The 11,234-nt window shown below is 45.8% G+C and overlaps 1 protein-coding gene across 1 annotated transcript in view; it reads left to right on the top strand.

The window, feature by feature from the left end:
- The first annotated feature begins 3,203 nt into the window (after nucleotides 1–3,203).
- LOC119374991 (60S ribosomal protein L10a-2-like) overlaps nucleotides 3,204–11,234 on the top strand; it is a 28,112-nt gene continuing 20,081 nt past the window's right edge. The window contains exons 1-2 of the mRNA XM_037645188.2: nucleotides 3,204–3,208; nucleotides 5,057–5,215. Of these exons, the coding sequence (XP_037501116.2) occupies nucleotides 3,204–3,208; nucleotides 5,057–5,215 (164 nt within the window). The remainder of the gene's footprint in view (nucleotides 3,209–5,056; nucleotides 5,216–11,234) is intronic.

Below are 11,234 nucleotides of genomic sequence, written 5' to 3'. Positions count from 1 at the left end.
GTATGACCTAATTATTGTCTGAAGTGTGCTATAATCTAATTCATTCACTTGCGTGGAAATTGCATGGAAGACGCCACAACAATTAATTATTTTGGTGCGCCAATGTTGGTTCATTTGTAGAACCAATATCCGTGCGGGCGAGATTGCTCAATTAATATACAGTACATCGCTCAGGCTGTGCAAGGGATTGTATGCAATATTGGGTTTGTATGGGGGGTGCACAGCAGTTTTAAGCGTGCAAGCATTTCTATGTCTCTATGTTCCTCTCTCCCTTTCTCTATTTCTCTCTTCCTCTTTCTATCTCTTGCTCTTTAACTTTATTTCTTTCTCTCTCTCTCGTTCTTTGATTCGCACTCATTCTGTATTGCTCTCTTTTTCTATCTCTTTCTTGTCTCTGTTTCTTTTTCTGTCTTTCTATCTTTTTGTGTATTTCTTACATTTATTTCTCTCTATTTCCCTCTTCCTCTTTCTATCTTTCTCTCTTTTTCTGTTTCATTCGTTGTCTCGCTTACCAGATTCATTGCATCTCACGCCGGGCATATCGGTGCTCATGTTGTGGGAGCGAAGCAGATGAAGAATAGGATGAAGAAAGCGCGTACCTATTCGTGATGATGGTGCTTTCTTTTCGCCGCTCACGGACTAACGGCCGCCCGAAACAGCTTCACTGTTTATAAAACCCAGCGCGCGCGCATAGCGTCCACAAGCCAACCTCCTCTGAAGCCAGTACCTCCTCGTATTGATGGCACAATTCTCATCATGCTCCTGTTCCATTGTCTTTTCTCTTTTCTTGTTCTTTTGCTAGGCTCAAGGAGAAAAAAAAACTACCGGCGCGCGCGCACCTTGTCAGCGAAGGCTCCCTGGGAGCCGCCATAAGCCTCTCTGGGCTGTTGTTAACATGCGCGACCCCCCAAAAATGCACTGCCGAAGCTGTGACGTCAGCTTTTGTACTCCCGTGCAACAGCCCAGAAAGGAGGGGAGCCTTCTCTCCGTTAAAAAGGTACACCTTTTTAACGGAGAGAAGGCTCCCCTCCTTTCGGGAGTACAAAAGCTGACGTCACAGCCTCGGCAGTGCATTTTTGGAGGGTCAAGCATGTTAAAGGGACACTAAAGGCAAATAACAATTTATGTCATAGTGAAAGCTCAATGCATGACAACTTCTAAAACGGCAATATTATCAACAGCAGTGCCCTACTTAACTAGAAATTAAGCTAAATGTATCACATGATGAGCGCCACGAGTGGCACATTTTCGAAGTGATCCCGATGACGTATGAGAGTCTGCCTACAATAAATCACTAGTAATCAAACTAGCAGCAATAAAAAAAGAACCTTCCGTGCATCAAAAGACGTAATGAAATGCTGTTTGTTCGTTTCGGTTTGATTCATGAAAAAAAGAACCTCTGTGGCGTTGCCATGGGGAACGGCGCGCGTGGTTCAAAGGTTCTTTTCGCCGAACTGCGCTTCGCCCGGCGCCCTGCTTCCCTTACGCGGTCGCGTCTCAGTGGTAGTTTCGGGATCGCGTACTGCCGCGTGTGTTTTGCGCGCTCGTGAAAGTCGCTCTGGCAGAAAGTTCGATAAAATGCCGCATGCAACGACGTCGGCACTACGAGCCCTCAGCAGCATACCGCATTCATCGGGGCTCAAGTCGCTGAATTGGAGCCCAGCGTCGCGAGCCAATGTCTCGTTGTCGAGTTCTCCGTCCACATCCATTGCGGTGATTGCGGCAAGCTTCGATGGCCGTTGTTGCTGCTGTGGGTCGCACTACTTTTGCTCTGCTGCTACTAGCGTCGGCGGCCACGCAGTAAAGGCGGGCAACGTTGGGCACGGCAGCAGTGACTTATGAAAGTCGGATTTCAGGCGGGTGATTTGAAGTGCGCTAACGCGATGCGGACCACTAAAACGCGATTTTATTTCAAAATAAGCACTTCCTTACCATAAAAGTAGGTTTCTGGACCGCTATTTCAACAATCAACGTTGACTTAATATTTGCCTTTAGTGTCCCTTTAACAACAGCCCAGAGAGGCTTATATGGCGGCTCCCAGGGAGCCTTCGTTGACAAGGTCTTATAGACCTTGCCAACCTTTTCTGACGCCGCCCCTCCTCGTGCTCGATGCTCATGGAATTCCCAGCATGCTCCTCTTTCATTTTTTTTTTTTGCTGGCCTCCATGATAAAGCCCTGACTTGTTACTCCTATATTTCTAATTACACTGGTTGGTTGGTTGGGTCCTAGGGGAATGGCTCAACCCACTACGGGGGATCGGCCACGAAGCGTGCGGCAGTAGAATTTGTGGTTGCAAAAATAGATCGTGCCTCTTCAAACTGGTGCAATTTTCTTCTTTTTTTAATGCATCATATTACAAATCACCCTCTGTAGCCTTCGCTGGCTTTTATCAGATCAATTATAGAGTCTTTTCAGAGTACTCATTTTCGGGTACAGTCTCAAAAATGCATGGCGAAGTTGAAAACATCTCCCTGAAAGAACTTTTCGTTTTTCCTTAGCTTATTTCTTTACGCAGCAATGAGTGTTGCGTTAACTCGTGCCATTCATCTAGCTTATGTACGCTTTATAGTAAACACAGATCACTTGAGTGATAACTGACTTCTGAAATCTACATCTACCCGATTCTTGGTCAACAAATAACAAGTAGTAATAAAATCCGTAATAACTAGCACATCGTTATTTTGAGAGTTCTTTTTTTTTATGTACACACATTGTAACACATTTTATTTATATTTTTTCTTGCTCTTTTGTTACGCAATTTCGTCATTTTCAATTACCTTTAATAGTCTACCTGACAACGTATTGCTAATCGCTTAGTGTACAAGTTACTGATTTCCTATTAGTTGTCACTTATTGTACTAATCGCACATCATGCCTATATTCACCCCTCCCCTATGTAATACCCTCAATGAAGGCCTTTAGGGGTATTTTTTGAAATCCATAAAAAATGCCCTTCAGTGTGTAGAAACAACCTTAATGAAAACCTAAAGACAATGACACCGAAGAAGGTATAGGGTACGTTATGTGTAGTATTTTAAGTGTATTGTAGTAATTAGGGTACAGATGTGATGAAATTAAAGTGGACGAAAATACAAGTTGGCGTAGTCGGGGATCGAACAGTTGGTAGGTGGCAAAATTGTTAGAAGTCTCATCATCATCGGTTGCGCCAACAACAACCAAAAACAATCGGGGAGCGCGAACCATGAGGTCAGTTAACTTTATCTTACTACCGCAGATTTCTAATAGCTGCTGCTTTTTTGTGTTGTATATACTTACTGAGCAAGACTTTGGTACAATTGGTAGCTGAGTTGAATGAAAGAGCCCTTCCAGGCATTTTCTATTGTTCCGTGGCGGAGTGCAAGATGCCGCTGATCTGCCAGTGTTTGAGTACTCGTTAAATAACTACAGGTGGTCCAACCTAATTGAGAGTCCATTCACTACGGTATCTTTCATTGCTTATATTAGTCGATGGTCCTTTTCAAGCACAGTTACGGGAATACATCCTTAATAATGGAATCGTAAGAGCACTATCCAGGTGTAAACCACGTGCCTGAAAACCCGTCATATTACTATAACAGAGAGGTAACAGAGTGGGAAGGTGGCAAAGCATGAAGCTGGTGTGCCGATATTATCAGTCTTTCTACGGTAATTCAATTGCTCCAACCAAAATAACCCTTACTATACGGTCACAGAAAACATTTTTTCAACATTTTTCTTGCATCTTTAAAATTTCGAGGGGAAAAAAGCATATACGGTTTGCAAAACGCCATAGAAGTGTGTAGTTATTAAGCTAGTTTCGTTGATTTATCAAGAACTGTGTGTCATAGCGTTCCATGAAAATATAAGATACGTTAATTGTCTCTTGTCCGTCGTATCTGAAAACACCTGCCTGGCCACCCGAAAGAAATATACCTCATAGAAAATATTGCGAAAAACAATAAACAAATTTGCACTCTTGATAAAACTGCACCATCAGTGCGCCTAAATTACATGTAATATGGACAAATACAATCAAAACTGCTTCAAACTGTTTCCTTGAAGTACTGTAAAGGCGTGCTCATCTGTGCCCATAGCAGCTGAAGGCGGCATCGAATACATCTAACACATACAGCCAGCGTCAAACTTTTATGGGCCACGAGAAACAAGAAAAAGCTTTCCATGAAAACATCAGATACGAGGAAGTCAATTTTCTCGTGCCGCGGTCATATTTGAAAACACCTACCTGGCCGCTAGGAAAGGAAAATAAGCCTCATTCAAATTATCGCGAAAAACAACAAAGAAATTCCGACGGTTGTATAATTAATGACACCATACAGTGCACTTATATGGCACGTAATACCCATTCCCGCTGCTTCGACAACCAGCCTTGAATTCAGATTTCCGGTATGTTCGAAAACGCGCTAACAGCATGTACTCTGCACAGGCACGTAGCCAGGATTTCTTTCCGTAGAGGGGGGGGGGGGGGCAAGGCCTAATTGTTAGAAAGTCTTTCCATGGCAAAACGGAAAAAAAAAGTTGCCCAGGAATATAGAAGGCTGGACGAATTTTGAGGGGGGCAACCGTGCCTACGTGCCCGACTCTGCAGTTCAACCGAATACAGTACCAAATTTCCGATAAATTCGCAGTTTCCTCATACCTAGTGGTCTACAATGTTTTGATGCCGACTGCATACTAATAACTGTTGGGGTTTTGCGTCCAAACACCAAGATATGAGAGGCGCCGTAGTGGAGGGCTCCGGAAATTTCGACCGCCTGGAGTTCATTAACGCGCACCTAAATTTAAGTACACGGTCCTCAAACATTTTCGCCTCCATCGAAATGCGGCCGTGGTCGGGATTTGATCTTGCGGCCTTCGGGTCAGCAGTCCAGCATCACAAGCACTAGACTACCGTGGCGTGTGGCGCAGACTGTACGTCATTTTGCGAAAGAACAAACTGTTTCGAGAAAGGAGGAAAGCGCTAGCGTGTCATATCATTTGAAACTTGCAACGATATTCATCTTGCAACGGGATACGTACGTGGCAGTGAAGGTGTACTGTTCTTTGCTTCCATTGCAGCCGGTTCCTTTTAAGCCAGGAGGCGCTTTTCAACTGCATGGCTTCGGTGGTCAGCTGTGCGGTGCAAAGACCTTCGAGGCGCCTGGAGCCCATCGAGCTGATCGTGAAGTTCAAGAAGTGCGAGAAGCAGCAGTACAAGCTCTTGACCTGCAGCGTCAGGTAAGCTCGCCCATCACGTACTGCCAGGAGAGAACATGCGAAAACAACTAAATCGCTGTATTACGATTGTATGAAGACAATGGTGCGTATAAACGTCGCATCTACCGCTCACTCTCGATGTCAGCCTCAACTTCCGTCATGTGAATGCAGGTCAACCCTGTTCTGCCCTTCCGGCCTGTCACGTGATTTTCCGCCTGCACACTTCTCTATTGGGTTCAATCGTTGTAGTATACTCGGCTACAACTAAGGACACGTCTTTTAATTCAACCTTGTGAGTGTACCGAAACGATGCCAGGTGGCGGAGAGTTGCGGGCAGGAGTAGAGTCACTAGAAAAATTTCAGAGTATCGCATCTGTTTTCCGCGCGCCGCCGCCGACGCGATTGGCTTACTCGCATCACGAGACCTCTCGCCGCCATATCCCTTCCAAGCGCTTTGGGTGCAGGCGCGTTGAATGCAAAGCACGGCGGGACATTTAGCAGTACCACGGTCCCTAGAAGTACTTCGTCGCTTTTTTAAACGCGTCATGCAGATGCCAGAGAGTAGCTCACCAGTAACCGAACGTTGCTGGTGAGCTACTCCGGGAATTTCGTATATTTTTGAATTCCGTGTGGGGAACATTAACGTCAGAGCGTCGTTGTACGTGGCTGCATACTTGGCCGCGGAATGAATTCGCCCCCCTCGAAGAACACTCCTTTCTGCAGTGAACTACACAAACTTTGCTGGAAAAGATGTCATGCAACAGGATACTTCACCTTTACGGTTCGCTATGTTCAGCGATATTGGAAACTACATACTACATATCTTTCTATTTGCTTGGCTGTTTATATATCGATCAGTTGAACAGATTGTGCATGCAATTTCGAGTTATAAGTGTGTCACGCACGAGAGCGAAATCGAAGACTTATTAAAATAATAACTGTTTTCTGTATACCTTGGAAGCAATTGTCGCGTGATCATTTGCCACTGCGCAAAACTGAAGCGTGGAACTCTGTTGATAAACTTGATATAAGGCAATGTTATTAAGCGTATTTTATTTTTTAAAAATGTTGCTAATGCTACATTGCGCCGAGCGCACCCTTACAATACTGTTTAGTGGGTGAGAAATGGTCACAGCAAAAAAGAAAAAAAAAACGGCTTATCCTCCCACGCATTGAGGGAATCGATTTCATGCGAGCCCTATAGCTCGTATACACATACTATGTTGCAGTAGCATGCGCGTTAAAAATTTTCGGGATGTGCTATTTCTGATCAAAATAACATAAAGCACTGCGCCGAGGAAGTTTTAACAAGAGTGCATTACGAAAAAAAAAAAGTTGAAATTAAAAGCAGTGCAGAAACCGAACCCTAGCTGTTTACGCGCTGGCAACGCCAAAAAAAAAAAAAAAAACTTTGTCGGAACACGCCAAAATATTTGCAAATGCACTGTAACGTTGGGAATATTAAGGAGACAAAAATAGGAAATGAAACTGAGTAGTGACGTCAATCATTTTTGATGGCCTATTTTCTACGTATCTGTTAGGAAATGACAATGTATTCGCAAAATAAAATGCACCTTACCTACCGCACGCAGATTCGCCCGTGCGTTCGGCTGCTGGCGTTCCGAACTGAGACAAATACTTCACGCACAGCTTCCACTTACCGTACACACACCACTTCTATTACAGATAACACCACAGCTGAACAGCAAGCATGGTGCGCAAGTAAGGTATGCGTCAGCGATCAGTCGAAGGACGCAATGCTGAATGTTCTCGATGTTCGATAATATTCTCGAATGCGCTATGAAGTGAACCTGAACACCGACTGCAAAGCTAGCGCAAACAGTCAACGTTCACCAAGTGTCGAAATAAAGGGCATCTCGTACGGTCATTACGCTAATGCAACTATACAGCTCCGGACCTTGCGAACACACCCCGCCGTGAAACGAAAAGAGACCGATGAAGCCACGAAGAGAGTTCGCGAGCACATGGCAACATTCGCCGCACGTTTCATTAGCTACACCGCTTACCGCGCAGTCGATTCATGACTGTCGATGACTCGAAATCACTTCTGATATCCTTTAGAAGAAACACACACACACATATTGCAGTTACGCCGAGCGTAACACGGCATCGAGGGGAAAAGATCGGTCACTTCTCAACACACGCTACGAACGCGCCGAACGGACCGGAAGGGATATGGCCGCCGCCGCCCAATGTTGCCCGCGTGCAGCCTACCTTTGCGGTACTCTGAAATTTTCCAGTGACTCTAGGCAGGAGAGAGTAGGAAAAATGGGAGCGCGGGAGGGGGACGAAGAGAACGGTATGCGGTGCAGTGTGTGAATGTGGACTGCAGTGGCTATAACGGCGTGGCAAGCAAACAACGTTCCGGCAAGGTGAGCCGTGCACAATGCGGCTGAACTGAAGGAGTCGGCGTCTGTACGTGTAATTGAACGTGTAAATGAACGAGTAAATGAACGACCATGTTGGAATAAACAGACTTAACAACAAGTTGTCAGCTCCGACCACGGCGATCGCTGACCCTCCCACGGACAGAGAAAGAGAGGCTCTTTAATTCTAACTGCACTTTTGCACTACCGGCCTGTCACGTGATTTTCCGAATTGCACACTTCTCCCTTTGGGTCACTTCGGTCCTGTTTCCTCTTGGGCCTTCAGTTCACTTTCTACTTCCGGTCATTCCGTGCCTGAACTGAAGCTACTTCCGATCTGCAATCTGTTGCACACTTGGTAATGCATTAAAGGGACACTGGGACAAAAATCGGCAAAAATGACGAAAACATCGAAATTCCATTCGGAAGACACGACTGTTCCGATATGCAAAGTTTATTTCACGTATTTTTGAACATTTGGCTGTATTTTTGGAGGATTGTCGGAGTGCGGCGGTTGCACGCCTGCGCGAGCCGTGATGTCACTTGTCACCGCAACGGATGACGGGTGCACGTGTTTCTGTGCTGCTACTTCCCTTTCTCCACTTCTCCTTTACGTCCCACTCTCCCCCTACCACAAAGGCGCTGAAACGTGCCCCCCTCTTTAGGGGCTTCATCCTATCAGAACGGTTCATTGGGCAAGTTGGTGTGCTATTCATCTTGAACGCGGGAGCATTGTTCTCTGCTGGCACTGTTCGTAGCGGTTCTAGGAACCGTAGTGGGGGCTGAGCTGGTTCAGAGACGCAGACATCTCCTCTAGTTCACAGTGCAGCCGCTAGACGCGGCTTCTTGTGAAAAACGCATTAAATTCATGTTTTTGCGCTAGTTTCTGTATGAAATGAAGGTTGTGTCTACCAATTTCAGCACCCAATCTTTCAGTCTGGTTGAAAACATTTTTTCAGTAATAAAATCGGTGACCAAACTTCCTGCAAGCCACACGGAGTTGCAATCTGAGAGACGCGCAATAAAGTACATTGTCTTTCTCAGTCGAATCCAATGTTCCTCCTCCCTCCGCTGTAGCTTTTTGCACCTTAAGTGGCGTTGCACTGCCTCCGAGATCGGTCAAACTTTAACCGGTCAACCATGTCAATTGATGACTTCATCATATCCCGCACACAATGACGTTATGATGTGACGTCATCGCTCGCTCGGACGTCACGTGGGTTTTTGGACGGAGCCTCGGGAGAACTTCCGATGCGTTTGCGATACCTTGCGACATCTTACGAATGGCTTCATTATGCCTCACGAACCGACTGCTGCAAAAGTCTTTAAAATTCGTCAAGTACGACCGGAGTTACAAGGATTTACCGCGCGCTTTAAGCGCTCTCTCTTCTTTCGTACAGGCGATCACGCTGAAAGCCACGCAGAGGGGGGATGACAAGGGGGCAAGAAGCTACGTGCGTTCGACAGCGCACGTCATGAACAAACCTCTTCGGTCATGGCCTTGAGCGCTTTCCTTTTCTCTCTTTTTTTTTCATCGAACATGCGGCTTACTTTCAGCGTGATCGCCAGCGAGCGCGCCGGCACGTGGCGGCGTCCCGCGGCGGCCGCGGTAACTATGCAGCCCACTATGCTAAATCAGCCAATGGCGGTGGACTTTGGGTTTATGGCGCCGTCATGTGGGTTTAAGGCGCCATTTGTCGAGAGAAGAGGGAGCGATTTCTAGCTGACTTCGAGAATTGATTGTAAATTCCAGGCCGCGTGCTGAGCTTACGTCTTCTCAGAAGCCTCGACTACCGATCGGCAGCAGTTTCTGACCACGCTCAAAAAGTGTTGCAGGGCTCTTTAAGGGAAGCTAAAGCACTAAAAAAATTTTGGAGTGGGGTAATCGCACTTTGATCCCTGCTGAATTCGAAAACCATGCAATGTGAGAGTTCTCAAAAGTGAATGTAGCCGCAGGGCTTCTCGAGATTGATACATGGTTTCCACCAGGGGCGTAGCCAGGGGGAATTCAACCCCCCTTCTCCCCCCCCCCCCCCACCGGAAATTTTCGATTTTGCATGTGTATATATACACGCACATAGACAAACACACGAACATACAAAAAAGAATGGTTGAACCCCCCCTTCCCTTCCCGAAAAGAATGTCTAGCTACGCTTCTGGTTTCCATGCATATTCTTCTGCCATTGCTTGTATTTTGTAGCGTACAAAACGCGTACGTTGTGCTTTTCTGCTTTTTTTAAAGCAGATAAGATAAATGGCGCGCGTCAAATAAAAAGGTATCAGCCACACGGAGTAATTCGCAACTTCCGCTAATTTTCTACGATGACCTACAACAAAAAAAGGACGCACTGACCTCAAGCAAGGACGGTGGTCACAAGATTCACCAAGCTGTAGTACCTATTGCACAGGTTAATATTTGACTGTAACGGTTCGAACCCCCATCCTCCCTCTTCCATAGTAGTAAAAAAGGTACAGATATATTGCTTTAAGGTCACCTTTTATCCTGAACACATTCATTCTTTGCAAGTTACCAGGAGTTCAGCTTGTTGTAGAGTGCACAGCCACACACAAAAAAAAGAAGGTATGGGTCTTCGAACGACAATAAAGGATGTAAACATCGGTACCACGAATTTCGGGTGACATAGAATAGCGTTAAAAGTTCTTATGTTAAAATAAATATCGTTGTTTCCGAAGAAAATAGTGCATGTAGAGGAGTGTCCATGACAGCTGCGTGCGGCTATTTTACAACTTGGTCACCATTTGTGCGGCTAAGGTAAGGAGCTTTTCTTATAACAGGAACACAGAACTCCATGCGAAATACATGGGAAGCGTACCGTAGTAGTATGCATGCAAAGTAAACAACGACAAGAACCCACGACTTGCCAGTTATCTTGGACTTGAACCTATAACCTCCCGAGAATGTAGCGTACCGAACCCTGGATGTGCCATCATATAGTAACTCGATCTGCAGACGTCTAGGGTACGGATCGAACCTTCGTCCCCGGAAGTACAGAGGGGCTCGAACCCCGAACCTTCCAAGAAAGCAGGACATTCAGCATTATTTACCCCATCTTTAGCTCTGAATACACTTTAAGAACTAAAGATGGCAGAAAACGTTTAGTGATCTAAGGTGGGACATAAGAATTATCACACAAAACTATCGCCAAGCTGAAATATTCGCCATGTACAGACCTCAACATGCTTTTCGAGGACGCTGCTCAAGCGGCGTGTTCCGGACCGCACTGGCGACCTCTAGCGACTACTACTGGTTTGAGACGGCCCACATTCAATCGTGCATCATTGTTGGCAGCGCATGCGTAAATTTGGGCTACCTCAAACCGCGCGTTTTTCGTAGTAGCCCATTGTGCTGTCCGGAATGCGCCGTTCCAGTGTTCTAGAGAAGCGTGTCGAGCTCTGTGCAATAATTCTTTTCGAAAAAAAAAGTGCGTAGCTTGTGCGAAGCTGACCGTATTCACACGCATGACACCACTGTCTTATGTTGGCTCGCTGTTGGCTATTCTGTTCATATGGCAAGGTAATAAAGTAATACATGTGCGCTACTATACTGCAGCTGTCTATAATGCTAGAGTTCCAATTTTAGTGGCATGAACACCGAGTTGTGCTCTTGTTTTTCTTCCAAGCACTTCCGGTCA

The sequence above is a fragment of the Rhipicephalus sanguineus genome, chromosome 11 (genome assembly GCF_013339695.2).
Source record: "Rhipicephalus sanguineus isolate Rsan-2018 chromosome 11, BIME_Rsan_1.4, whole genome shotgun sequence".
Lineage (NCBI taxonomy): Eukaryota > Metazoa > Arthropoda > Arachnida > Ixodida > Ixodidae > Rhipicephalus > Rhipicephalus sanguineus.
This window is presented reverse-complemented; position numbering and strand designations above follow the sequence as displayed.